The sequence below is a fragment of the Ostrea edulis genome, chromosome 9 (genome assembly GCF_947568905.1).
Source record: "Ostrea edulis chromosome 9, xbOstEdul1.1, whole genome shotgun sequence".
Classification (NCBI taxonomy): Eukaryota; Metazoa; Mollusca; class Bivalvia; order Ostreida; family Ostreidae; genus Ostrea; species Ostrea edulis.
In genome coordinates this window covers 13,093,607-13,107,285 of record NC_079172.1, presented here as the reverse complement: position 1 = coordinate 13,107,285, position 13,679 = coordinate 13,093,607, and the positions used below count along the sequence as shown (strand labels likewise).

Genomic DNA, 13,679 nt, shown 5'->3' with positions numbered 1-13,679 from the left:
TGTCGTCAGAAGATTTGTGCCTATTGGCGGGGTGTTAATGTCGTCAGAAGATTTGTGCCTACTGGCGGGGTGTTGATGTCATCAGAAGATTTGTGCCTATTGTCGGGTGTTGATGTCATCAGAAGATTTGTGCCTATTGGCGGGTGTTGATGTTGTCAGAAGATTTGTGCCTACTGGCAGGGTGTTGATGTCATCAGAAGATTTGTGCCTATTGGCGGGTGTTGATGTCGTCAGAAGATTTGTGCCTATTGGCGGGGTGTTGATGTCGTCAGAAGATTTGTGCCTATTGGCGGGTGTTGATGTCGTCAGAAGATTTGTGCCTATTGGCGGGGTATTGATGTAGTCAGAAGACTTGTGCCCATTGGCGGGGTATTGATGTCGTCAGAAGATTTGTGCCTATTGGCGGGTGTTGATGTCGTCAGAAGATTTGTGCCTATTGTCGGGTGTTGATGTAGTCAGAAGATTTGTGCCTATTGGCGGGTGTTGATGTCGTCAGAAGATTTGTGCCTATTGTCGGGTGTTGATGTCGTCAGAAGATTTGTGCCTATTGGCGGGTGTTGATGTCGTCAGAAGACTTGTGCCTATTGGCGGGGTGTTGATGTCGTACCTTTGGTTTGCTCTCTGTTGGCTGGTACATATCTTTTGTTTTGGACAGTCGGAATTTTCGAGCTGGCTTAAACCATCCTACACTGGCTTTCCACTCTCTGAAATCCAGGAAATTTTATCACTTTTTAGATATTATTATTTTTCTACCATACACACTCTGTGACTACACACATCTTCCTAATTCACATGTGAAACAACAGAAACACTGCCTCTGGAATATAGAATATTCAAAGGAGAGAATATAAAATTCCTCATACTATTTTTCTACAGCCACTGTTAAAACAATTCATACAAAGAAACATAAAATTTGCAAGCAGAACCCTTTACAACAAGCACTTGATCAAATGTCATCAAATGTTGTGGTTTTATCAATTTTTGATGGCATCAAATTTTGTGGATTTATTAAAGAAAAATACAGCGTTGGATATGGGCAAACATAACTTCATTGATGATTTTTTTCGTAGATTTGTACAAACCAGAAAACAAGAATAACCGGGCCTTTCGATGACTACACAGTTAACTGAGCCTTTTGATGAATAACCAGTTAACTGTGTTTTTTGATGAATACCCAGTTAACAATTTACACATTACCACTATAAGCAATTCTTCACCTTGTATATTTCCAGATGAAGATGTAGCCTTCCTCATCCACAGTCACCAGCTCGTTTACATAGTCAATGAAGCTAACATGGACGATCCTCGTCTTGTGCTGTTTAAAGAGCTCACCCTCCACACCTCGGCCAATTATGTTTAAAGTCTTGGAAGCTGCCTAAAAGTAAATGAGATGTACTTGTGAAACATTATCCCCCCAGCGACAGCATTGTGCAGTCTATAGCAGAATATCTGTACTGTGTGTAGAAGACAAAGACTTAAAATCCATTTTCTTGCATACAGGTACCATCAATGTCAATTAAACTTTTCAATAATTAAGTAAGAGACCTCATAAAAAAGATTTCATTAACCAAAAAACTAAAGTCCTCTCTATTATAGCTAAAGTTTTAAATCAGAGCTAGAGCTTGGGTCTTCCTCTTTAATTTCTACATTATTTGGAGTTTTATGTTTCTTTAAGAATATATTAAGGGACCGGTTAATATTTATTGGCCTGCCTCTATTCAGAAGTCCTACTTTTACCACATTTCCATCAGAACAAAATCCCGATGAATAAAAATACAAAAATCAATTTCTTTAAAACTTGTCCATCAAATGTTACAAAATTTGAACTTGATCTGTAGTTCGCCATTCTGAAACTTACACTGCAAATTTTCAAATGAATCCACGCAACCAGAAAAAAAGTCTGGACAGACTGACAGAGAGACAGATAGAGAAGTAAGATATAGTACTGTTCGGTTTGACAAACTGGTAGGGGACTAAAAATAATCTTACTGTCAGCATGGGGTTGTAGATTCTCTTAGATTCCACATATTCATGCGTATCTTCATCACCTGGGGCATTCAGTACAAACTCTAGGTCACACTTAATGATGTCTCCATTTTCTAAGCCAACACAGAAACTGTCCTACACAAAAATAAATAAAAATGTCCTGTTATTTTTCAATTCAACAGAAACCTATGGCTTCCAACAAAGTATCCAATGTAGACATTAAAGTTCATGAAAATATGTCAATTTTTTTTACCTGGACTCCCAGAAATGAGAATGATGGAAAGAAAGCAGAAACAGTCGGAAAATGAACATCTGTTAAAACTCCTTCATCAGCCAAGTGACCTGTAACATATAAATTTCTAACAAGTCACATAAACACAATGGAAAATTGCCACATACATGTATACATGTATATTCCAGTTTTATTAATATCATGGCAAAGAAAAATCTTCACTCATGATTGTAGTCTTGCTTAAGTTTCTACCTTAATTCATGTATCTGCTCTCTTTCATACTTTTTTTTAGTTCACCTGAGCTGAAAGCTCAAGTGAGCTTTTCTGATTGCCTGTTGTCCGTTGTCTGTCTGTGAACTTTTTACATTTTCGACTTCTTCTCCAGAACCACTGGGCCAATTTCAACAAAACTTGTCCAAAAGCATCCTTGGGTGAAGGACTTTCAAGTTTATTCAAATGAAGGGCCACATCCCTTTCAAAGGGGAGATAATCACAAAAATGCAAAAATACGGTGGGGTCATTTAAAAATCTTCTCAAGAACCACAGGGTCAGAAAAGCTGAAATTTACATGAAACTTTCTGACATAGTGCAGATTTAAGTTTGTTAAAATCATGGCACCCGGGGGTTGGATGGGGTCACAATAGGGGATCAAAGTTTTACATACAAATATATAGGAAAAATCTTTAAAACTATTCTTCTCAAGAACCACTGGGCCAGAAAAGCTAGAATTTACATAAATGCTTCCTGACATAGTGCAGATTCAAGTTGATGAAAATCATGGCCCCCCAGGGGTAAGATGGGGCAACAATAGGGGATCAAAGTTTTACATACAAATATATAGGGAAAATCATTAAATATCTTGTGAAAAATCATTGGGCCAGAAAACTTTACATTCACATGAAAGCTTCCTGACATAGTCCAAATTCCAATTTTGAAAAAAATCATGGCCCCTGGGAGTAGGTTGGGGCCACAATAGGGATCAAAGTTTTACATGCGAATATATAGGAAAAATCTTTAAATATGAGCCAAGGTGACTCAGGTGAGCGATGTGGCCCGTGATGTTTATGATGTCATGTTTAAAACAATATTACATTATCACAGAGAGCAGTAGGCAAACATTTTTTAAAACAACATAGACACTACTCTATCTTAACTATCACATTCATTATGTGAATCCTTTGAGTAAGACTTAACTAGAGGACAAAGGCTTTGACTTCAGTAAGACTTAACTAGAGGACAAAGGCTTTGACTTCAGTAAGACTTAACTAGAGGACAAAGGCTTTGACTTCAGTAAGACTTAACTAGAGGACAAAGGCTTTGACTTCAGTAAGACTTAACTAGAGGACAAAGGCTTTGACTTCAGTAAGACTTAACTAGAGGACAAAGGCTTTGACTTCAGTAAGACTGACGTCAATGAGAAACATCAATTCAAATACATATAAGAAGTCTGGAAATGTTCGCTAAGCACATGCTGGAGAAAATATTGTTATAGTATTATCAGACATTCAAGTGTGGATAACCTGTTTTACAGAAGACTAGCCTAATAACTCTACCTTCTTGGAATGTGAAGTCTTTCATAGCAGAGTCCATGTCTAGCACCAGGCCCATCTGTTGAGGAAACACACCAGTGTCATCTGCTCCTAACCCCATCTTGCTGGTGTTGGATTTCTTCACTCCACCCAGAATGGAGTACACAAACAAACTTCCCTGCAGTAAACAAGATGTACTGTGAGCAATGCTCACTAAGAATACCCCCCGCTTACCCCAATCTCCCAAACTGTGTTGTTAATAGGTATAAATTACCTCTTTCCTGAGTGTAAAAATATGGTATGCATTTGTAGAAGAAAATGGAAGATATAGTCCAAACACAATCCATGGCATAAACCTATAATTTTGACCTTGAAATCAAAGGTCAAGGCCATAAAGAGGTCATGAATGTACATGACACATAGTCTCATGGTGATACACCCATGTCTTATGGTATGACTATGTCAAAACCCTATAATCAATTTTGACCTTGAGGTCAAAGTTCAAGGTCATATACAGGTCATGAAGGTACTCGACACATCGTCTCATGGTGATACACTCATGTGTCAAATATGATATGCCTATGTCAAAGAACAAAGAAGTCATGGCCCGGACATGAATCCATTGTAAAAACCTTTAATTTTGACCTTGAGTTCAAGGTCATATGGAGGTCATGAAGGTACATGACACATCATCTCCTGGTGATACACTCATGTGTCAAATATGGTATGCCTATGTCAAAGAACAAAGAAGTTATGACCCGGACACGAATCCATTGTAAAAAACCTTTAATTTTGACCTTGAGGTCAAGGGTCAAGGTCATATGGAGGTCATGAAGGTACATGACACATCGTCTCATGGTGATACACTCATGTGTCAAATATGGTATGCCTATGTCAAAGAACAAAGAAGTTATGGCCCGGACACGAATCCATTGTAAAAAAAACCCTTTAATTTTGACCTTGAGGTCAAGGGTCAAGGTCATATAGAGGTCATGAAGGTACTTGACACATCGTCTCATGGTGATCTACCTGTGTGCCAAATATGGTATGCCTAAGTCAAAGAACAAAGAAGTTATGGCCCGGACACGAATCTGCACAGACAGACAGACAGACGGACGGACAGACAGAGTGATTCCTATATACCCCCCAGAACTTCGTTCAGGGGGTATAATAACCATGCAAAATCAATCATTAAGTTTCACACACATACCAACGAAAACAAATCTGGCTGTATGACCGACTTGATGCATCTGAGGCAGTTTGGACACGTCAATATTTCAATCTTTCTTCTTTTTTTTTACCCCTAAACCTTGTAAGACACAAACACCAACATCAGCATAAGTTTTCCCTGACTGTGTCATGGTAAGCTAGGAAGAGGTATCACAAACTGTGTGACAGGAGAGAGGTACCACAAACAGTGTGGCAGGAAAGAGGTATCACAGTGTGGCAGGAAAAAGGTTCCACAGACAGGGTGGCAGGAAAGAGGTTCCACAAACAGTGTGGCAGGGAAGAGGTACCATAAACAGTGTGGCAGGAAAGAGGTTCCACAAACAGTGTGGCAGGAAAGAGGTTCCACAAACAGTGTGGCAGGAAAGAGGTATCACAGTGTGGCAGGAAAAAGGTTCCACAGACAGGGTGGCAGGAAAGAGGTTCCACAAACAGTGTGGCAGGGAAGAGGTACCATAAACAGTGTGGCAGGAAAGAGGTTCCACAAACAGTGTGGCAGGAAAGAGGTTCCACAAACAGTGTGGCAGGAAAGAGGTATCACAGTGTGGCAGGAAAGAGGTTCCACAGACAGGGTGGCAGGAAAGAGGTTCCACAAACAGTGTGACAGGGAAGAGGTACCATAAACAGTGTGGCAGGAAAGAGGTTCCACAGTGTGGCAGGAAAGAGGTATCACATTGTGGCAGGAAAGAGGTTCCACAAACAGTGTGGCAGGAAAGAGGTATCACAAACAGTGTGACAGGGAAGAGGTACCACAGACAGTGTGACAGGGAAGAAGTTCCACAGTGTGGCAGGAAAGAGGTATCACAAACAGTGTGGCAGGAAAGAGGTTCCACAGTGTGGCAGGAAAGAGGTATCACATTGTGGCAGGAAAGAGGTTCCACAAACAGTGTGGCAGGAAAGAGGTATCACAAACAGTGTGGTAGGAAAGAGGTATCACAGGGTGGCAGGAAAGAGGTACCACAAACAGTGTGGCAGGAAAGAGGTTCCACAAACAGTGTGGCAGGAAAGAGGTATCACAGTGTGGCAGGAAAGAGGTATCACAGTGTGGCAGGAAAGAGGTTCCACAAACAGTGTGACAGGGAAGAGGTACCATAAACAGTGTGGCAGGAAAGAGGTTCCACAAACAGTGTGGCAGGAAAGAGGTACCATAAACAGTGTGGTAGGAAAGAGGTATCACAAACAGTGTGACAGGGAAGAAGTTCCACAGTGTGGCAGGAAAGAGGTATCACAAACAGTGTGACAGGGAAGAAGTTCCACAGTGTGGCAAGAAAGAGGTATCACAAACAGTGTGGCAGGGAAGAGGTATCACAGTGTGGCAGGAAAGAGGTTCCACAAACAGTGTGCAGGAAAGAGGTTCCACAAACAGTGTGGCAGTGTAGGGGTTCCACAGAAGGTGTGGTAGGAAAGAGGTACTAGCCTTATGAGTACCATTTTAATCTGACCCAAAAGGTGCTAACAGACAGACAGACAGACAGACATGTAGACAGGGAAAGATACACATCTATGATGTTTGAATATGTGTATTACGTTTCATTTTCTTAGCCTTACCAGTACTGTTTCTATCTTGTTTTGTGCCTTCAGACGTATCTATGTAAATTTTCTAAATAAATCACTCAGAGTATCTATGTAAATTTGACCGTGATATTTTTAAAAAAAGACTTCTTCTAATCATAGGGAAGGTGTACCAAGTTTGATGATCCTCATTTTGCAAGTAGTGTTTTTACCTGACCCTTAAACCATAATATGACCTGTCTAAGATGATCACATAAAAATGAAATGTATTTTTTGAATTACACCACACAGTGAACAATTCATTCACATATTACATACAGTGAGTTTGAATTACACCACACAGTGAACAATTCATTCACATATTACGTACAGTGTGAGTTTGAATTACACCACACAGTGAACAATTCATTCACATATTACGTACAGTGTGAGTTTGAATTACACCACACAGTGAACAATTGATTCACATATTACGTACAGTGTGAGTTTGAATTACACCACACAGTGAACAATTCATTCACATATTACATACAGTGTGAGTTTGAATTACACCACACAGTGAACAATTCATTCACATATTACGTACAGTGTGAGTAATGGTGATTAACCTCTGGCAGTCCAACGTCCAGGAAACGTCAATAACGGGGTCATCTCCACTATTCTCATTGATGACGACCTTGATGAGTCGCCAAGGATCATATGATGTGTCATATATCATAGCATCACCTAAAACAATGTCAAAACTAAATTTATTAAATTTTGATGTGTATGCCATCTATTTATTGTACCAAATGCTACATATTTATTGCACAATAAACTTTACAGTTCCAAATGTCACATATTTTTTGTAGAATAATCTTACCCTTAACGGGTCCAAATGCCACATATTTACTGCACAGCAAACTTACCTTTAACAGGTCCAAATGCCATGTATTTATTGTACAATAAACTTACCTTTAACAGGTCCAAATCCCACATCTTTACTTAAACTGACCTTTAACAGTTCTAAATAACATATATTTACTGTAAACTTACCTCTGACAGTTCCAAATGCCACAAATTTTCTGTAAACCTACCTTTAACAGTTCCAAATGCCACATATGTACTGTAAACCTACCTTTAACGGTTCCAAATGCCACATATTTACTGTTGGGGGAACATGAGACTACACTGACACCTTTGACTCGTTTGGGCATTTTTAGTTCTGATATGTAAGGAACTATTTTCTGAAGAAGAACAAATATTGTATGATGTGCAATGCCATGGTTACTAGATATCATGAAATCAATAATTTTCCTGGGGGGGGGGGTGGGTGGGGTCTCTTTTCCTTTGTTTTCATGGTATGAGCATGCTCAGGAATTCAAACCCTCCATGAACATAAGGAGGTGAATTACCACTATCAATGACAGCTCTTCAAAAGACTAAAAAAATTTGAACCAATGATTTCGCAATACAGTAAAACATGTTTATAACAAATATGCTTTTAACAAAGTCACTCTTATTGCGGAGTGACATTTATTCCCCTATGAGAGGAAAATAATGAAAATTTTGTTGGATATGATCAAGTTTGTTTATAATGAACTGTTTTTTGCTTGCCCTGGAGGTTCATTGTAACCGTGTAATACTGTATAATGAAGTTTGGTTATAATGAACTGTTTTTTTTTGCTGCCCCTGAAGGTTCATTGTAACCGTGTTTTACTGTATAATGAAGTTTGGTTATAATGAACTGTTTTTTTTGCTAGCCCTGAAGGTTCATTGTAACAGTGTTTTACTGTATAATGAAGTTTGGTTATAATCAACTGTTTTTTTTTGCTAGCCCTGAAGGTTCATTGTAACAGTGTTTTACTGTACAGGTAACTCTCGAATTATCGCCACTCAATTCATCGCCATTTTCGTTATAACGCCGCATTTTTCTAGGAACATTTTTCCTGTTACTTAAAACTCTCGTTAAAACGCCAAATTCGCTATCGCCATTTGCCACAGTGTTTTCATTACAAAAGTCCATTTCAACGTGTTAATTATCTCGATAAACCGCCATGGGTTCACGGGGTCAGTGAAGCAGTAAATTGGTCATTATCGATCTCCAGCGTACACCTGGACAGAAGGATCCCAGTAATTGCTGTATTGAATAAATAACTCGAGATGAACTGTAATCAAGTTGTTTATACATCATAGAAACACATTTCAATTTAGCTATGGCTTCGCCACGAAAGAGGCGACATCTTAGCAGCAAAGGATGCAATTCTTGTCAACCCTGACCCAATCTCTAAAGGCTCGCCTGCCAGGAAACGGCACTGCAGTGCACTCAATACTGACTTAGAAAAGGCGTTATTTATGTGGTTTACGCAAGTCAGGACCAAAAAAAAAAACCATTCCTGTTACCGAGGATATGATAATTGAAAAGGGAAAACAGTATGGTGCAGAGCTAGGAATATCCAATTTCAAATATTCTGAAGGGTGGCTAACTCGTTTCAAACAACGTCATGGAATTTCTTCCAGAATTATAAGCGGTGAAAGTGCCGGAATTGATGTGAGTTTGATTACTGATGGCCGAAAAGAGGCAATAGAAGTATTGAAAAATTATGATTTGAAAGATATTTATAACATAGACGAGACAGGATTGTTTACCGAATGTTACCCGATCGCTCACTTACATAATGTAAAACTTATACGGTACCAATTTTGATGCACCAGATGCGCATTTCGACAAATAATGTCTCTTCAGTGATGCTCAACCGAAATGTTTGAAATCCGAAATAACTATGCATAAGTATTGTAAATAGAGGAAAGATAACTCTTACATATACAAGAACGATAACTATATTTCTTCAAGATGGCAGTAATTCAATTCATCGCCAAATTCGTTATAATGCCATAATTTCATAAGAACAAAAGGTGGCGGTTTATCGAGAGTTGACTGTATAATGAAGTTTGGTTATAATCAACTGTTTTTTTTGCTGGCCCTGAAGGTTCATTGTAACAGTGTTTTACTGTATAATGAAGTTTGGTTATAATGAACTGCTTTTTTGCTAGCCCTGAAGGTTCATTGTAACCATGTTTTACTGTATAATGAAGTTTGGTTATAATGAACTGCTTTTTTGCTAGCCCTGAAGGTTCATTGTAACCATGTTTTACTGTATAATGAAGTTTGGTTATAATGTACTGTTTTTTGATCGCCCTGGAAGTTCATTGTAACCGTGTTTTATTGTATAATGAAGTTTGTTTATAATGAACTGTTTTTTGCTTGCTCTGGAGGTTCATGGTAACCATGTTTTACTGTACATGTTCTATGTATTATGAAAACAAAAACCCAGTAAATATAGCATCAGGGCATTTTCTGTAGCTCGTTATATATAGATATCCTGTACCAAACCCAGAAAAAAATTTAATCATGAAAATTTCTTATAATACAAACAACACAAAAATTGCACCTGCAGTAAAGCCAATTGTAAGATATATTCAGACTTTTCTCCTGAGAAATTGTAAACTGGTTTGCTCATATGTACGATTAAATAACATATTAACAATCTATACCTAAAACACATGTCAATATACCTTCATCTTTTTATCATGTTAGTAAATAATACCTATATCACAGATTCTTTGACTTGGTGGTAATATACATATGTATTATTACTACAGTAAGTAAGTACAGAAGAATCCGATCATGTTGAGTTGACAGGCACGGATCATCAGATCAAACGAGACAAGACACGAAGTGTCGAGTTTGATCTGATGATCACCACAGTGTGGTGATCCGGAAAATCGGATCACACTCTGTGAAATCAACAGTATCAAAACACGAAACACTAATAGGTATATAATAAATACATGTACTTGTGGTAAATCAACATCTTAAGGATGCTTAATCAAATCCTAAGGTTTACTTCCACAGTGCTTACCCTCCAGTACTGAACTTCCTTTTTGGAATAAGAATTGTACTTCTCCTTCACTATTTTGACTTCAGGAATATCCGTGGGGAGTGGATCATACTTCCGTATGTCCACAGGGCTGATGGGATGGTATTCTAATACTATGGTGTCGGGGTCCTCTCGCTCACTGACAAACAGACAGTCAATTAGCATCAAAGAAATAATTGTCATCATTAACTATATATACAGTAAAACATGCTTATAGCAAAGTGCTGGGGATGAACAATTTTGATTCACTATAGATGTAATTCATTATTTTTTTTTTAAACTGAACATATCTTATTGTCAAGATATTAAAGACAAAAGGACTGGGCACAAGTTCTTAAAACTTGGAATGCCCCCTCCTATTTTGTTATATCCAATGAGTTCATAATACATGTATGTTTTAAAATTTCGAGGAATGAAAATCACTTTGCTGTAAGCATGAATTCATAGTAAGCATATTTGTTGTAACCACTTTTTACTGTATCTACATAAAAAAAGAAAAGCGGTTACTACAGTTATAAAGTGTTAAGAAATCTACATACTGTAAATCACTTCAATTTCAGGAGATTTTTACTTACGCAACCTTGCCTTTAAGATTTATCACAATTACATCATTTCAATTTGTTCATTACTTAAATATAAACAAAATTATTCATGACAACCTTATTTTTGCTTGAAGGTCTTCTCATAAACTCACGCAAAGTTAAGTTCTAGCAAATAGAGAGTGATTTGCAGGTTCTTTTCTTTACGACATGTGAGCTAAAATTTGAAATAAAAGTCTTTCGATCAAAAAAAAAATCTTCTAAAACTACACTGTACATATCATTATAAAACATCTAGAGCTGGAAGGCTAATAAACTGTAGAATTAATGGTAATAATCAATGGGGTTAATAAAGCTTGCTAAATAAGTTGTACCGGTCTTAGATGAACTGGTGTTTTAGCTTTAAAACAAAGGTGTAGCTCTACTACATCCATGAGAAATCAAATGGGACAAAACACACTGAAAGCACTGTCTTCATATAAACAATCTGGATTAAGCAAACAAAAACAAATGGCATATTTAGAAGCAAATCCCCCAAACCAGCAATGCTCTAAGATCTTGTCTGCTGCAATATATGGTATACACAGGTGTAGGAATTCAAAAATGTAATTTGCTACCCCAAAAATGCTGCTACATAAAAATAAATAAAAAAATCAGTGTTGTCTACTTTATTACCTGTCACCTTCTCCCACTGTGTATGAAATAGAGAATATGCACATAATCAACTGTTTGTATCAAGAAATCCTACTAACAATTTGATTGTATGGCAAAATTTGCCTTTAATTTCCGTGACATTTTTAGTACGTGTCAAGACCCATCCAAAAGAACCTTCCTTCCCTTTATAATTGTTCTCAAAGGAACAAGATCACTATAGTTCTATGAATAGAAGTGCAAACTTAACATGAAAGATTTTGTGATTTACAAAGTGTCTCTACAAATAAATTTCTATTATTACCTAATCTACTATATAAATTGATATTACATATTTCTTTTTCTGTTTTCCAACTTTAATCAGAAAAGAAAGGTACACAAAATGAGCGGGGTGAAACAGTTCATCACGTGACCTACTTTTACCCTATCATGTGACGAACTGTTTCCCGGTCACATGACGAACTGTTTCCTGGTCACGCCAGAAACTATTGCCCGATTAGCAGATTAGGTAATAAAACAATTATTTCCTGCCTACTAGGGAAACAGTCAAAACTATTGTCCCTCGGTAGTGGCAAAGATGCGGTAAACTGTTGTCCTCAGCCTACAGCCTCTGACAACAGTTTCCCAGGTTTTCGCCACTACCTCGGGACAATAGTTTTGACTGTTTCCCGAGTAGGCATGAAACAATTTCTACTGTCTCTGCATCACATGTTTGTGCAGAAACATACATAACAGAGATAAGCAACTCCTTCAGTCGCATGTTTACCACTCAAAATATGTGACAGTCCCACCTATAAATTCTCAATTTCTAGACATTGGTTTGATAAATTGATTTATTTCATTCCTGTTATAACTTGAAATTGGAACTTTTAAAAGTTTTGAAATGATTTGATGATTAATAAATATACTATTAGCAAAAATATAGGCAAATCGTAAACATATTGCCTAAAATCTCATTGATCTGGACAAGTTTGGGTTGTGTGTTACCTTTTGAAACTTCACATTCATTTTACTGTGAAGAGAGACATATCTTATGAAATATCACATCTTAAATGTTTTAGTGATAAGATTAGGAAGGTTTGAACTTGATAATTGATTATTAAGATGGTAATTTAAGTCTGCATTCTTACTGAAGTACCCTGGGATAATACGAGACTTAGGAAGTTGCTAATCTCTGTTATATTTTTATCTGGTTTGTGTTTCTATTCTAAATATTTCTTCCTTTTTTTTAACAAATTCTGTTTTATGATGAATATGGTTAAAATACAGCTTATCCTTAGTTTATAGAATTAAAATAAATATAGCAGATCACAAAATAACTGAATATACCATATTAATGAATTCTGCTCCTCTGCTGGGTAATTACGTTCATGTAATTGCATTTGATTAAAACTGTTATCCAAAACTATTTCTCACAGGTTTAGTGGTTCTCCATGCAGTAAAATGAAGCCATTCAACAAACCAAAGTTATCAAACACCATGCTGCATACAAAATTCAGCAAATATAGTCATTATTGAATTCATGTTCTCAAAATGGCATTACATAACTAAAGTTACCAGCATCTAAATGTGTTAAAAGGTTACCCTGGAAACCAGTCAGTATAAAATACAATAAGTATTTAGTTTGCAGTAACTTACAGAGCAACCACAATCTCTTCTGGGGGAGGAACCCTTAAAAGAAGCAGCACAAATTCATCACACCTCTGAGTCAACATAATTCATTAGTCGTCTGTGCATTTTCTGGGTACAGGCACAAGTGTACTAGTGAGTGTACGGTGTATATCTTACACGGGATAAAGTGAATGACACTACTTACGATGAATTAAAGGCAGAACAGGGCATGTAAACTGATAGGAAATATCATGCACATGTGAGTGGAGACAGAATAATCCACACTGTGGTGTTCACAGATGAGTAAATTGTAATCAATCAATGCTTTATTCTCATAAATGTACAGTCATACATTACAGAGAGGAGGTTGGAAAATACAGAATACTGCATATACAACATGTACAGGAATACATATTTTTATATTACTATGTATAAAGTGGAGAAACATTGATTCAACAAATGAACATTACCA

General features: G+C 37.2%; 1 protein-coding gene across 5 annotated transcripts in view; it reads right to left on the bottom strand.

The window, feature by feature from the left end:
* LOC125659312 (uncharacterized) overlaps nucleotides 1-13,679 on the bottom strand; it is a 45,496-nt gene that overhangs the window by 15,353 nt on the left and 16,464 nt on the right. For 4 of the 5 annotated variants that reach the window (XM_048890940.2, XM_048890942.2, XM_048890941.2 and 1 more), the window contains exons 13-21: nucleotides 13,235-13,267; nucleotides 10,389-10,545; nucleotides 7,604-7,712; nucleotides 7,073-7,212; nucleotides 3,772-3,925; nucleotides 2,240-2,328; nucleotides 1,990-2,121; nucleotides 1,218-1,375; nucleotides 608-704 (exon numbers count right to left, since the gene is read on the bottom strand). In XM_048890940.2, the coding sequence (XP_048746897.2) occupies nucleotides 608-704; nucleotides 1,218-1,375; nucleotides 1,990-2,121; nucleotides 2,240-2,328; nucleotides 3,772-3,925; nucleotides 7,073-7,212; nucleotides 7,604-7,712; nucleotides 10,389-10,545; nucleotides 13,235-13,267 (1,069 nt within the window). The remainder of the gene's footprint in view (nucleotides 1-607; nucleotides 705-1,217; nucleotides 1,376-1,989; nucleotides 2,122-2,239; nucleotides 2,329-3,771; nucleotides 3,926-7,072; nucleotides 7,213-7,603; nucleotides 7,713-10,388; nucleotides 10,546-13,234; nucleotides 13,268-13,679) is intronic. The other variant, XM_048890943.2, reaches the window with a different exon arrangement.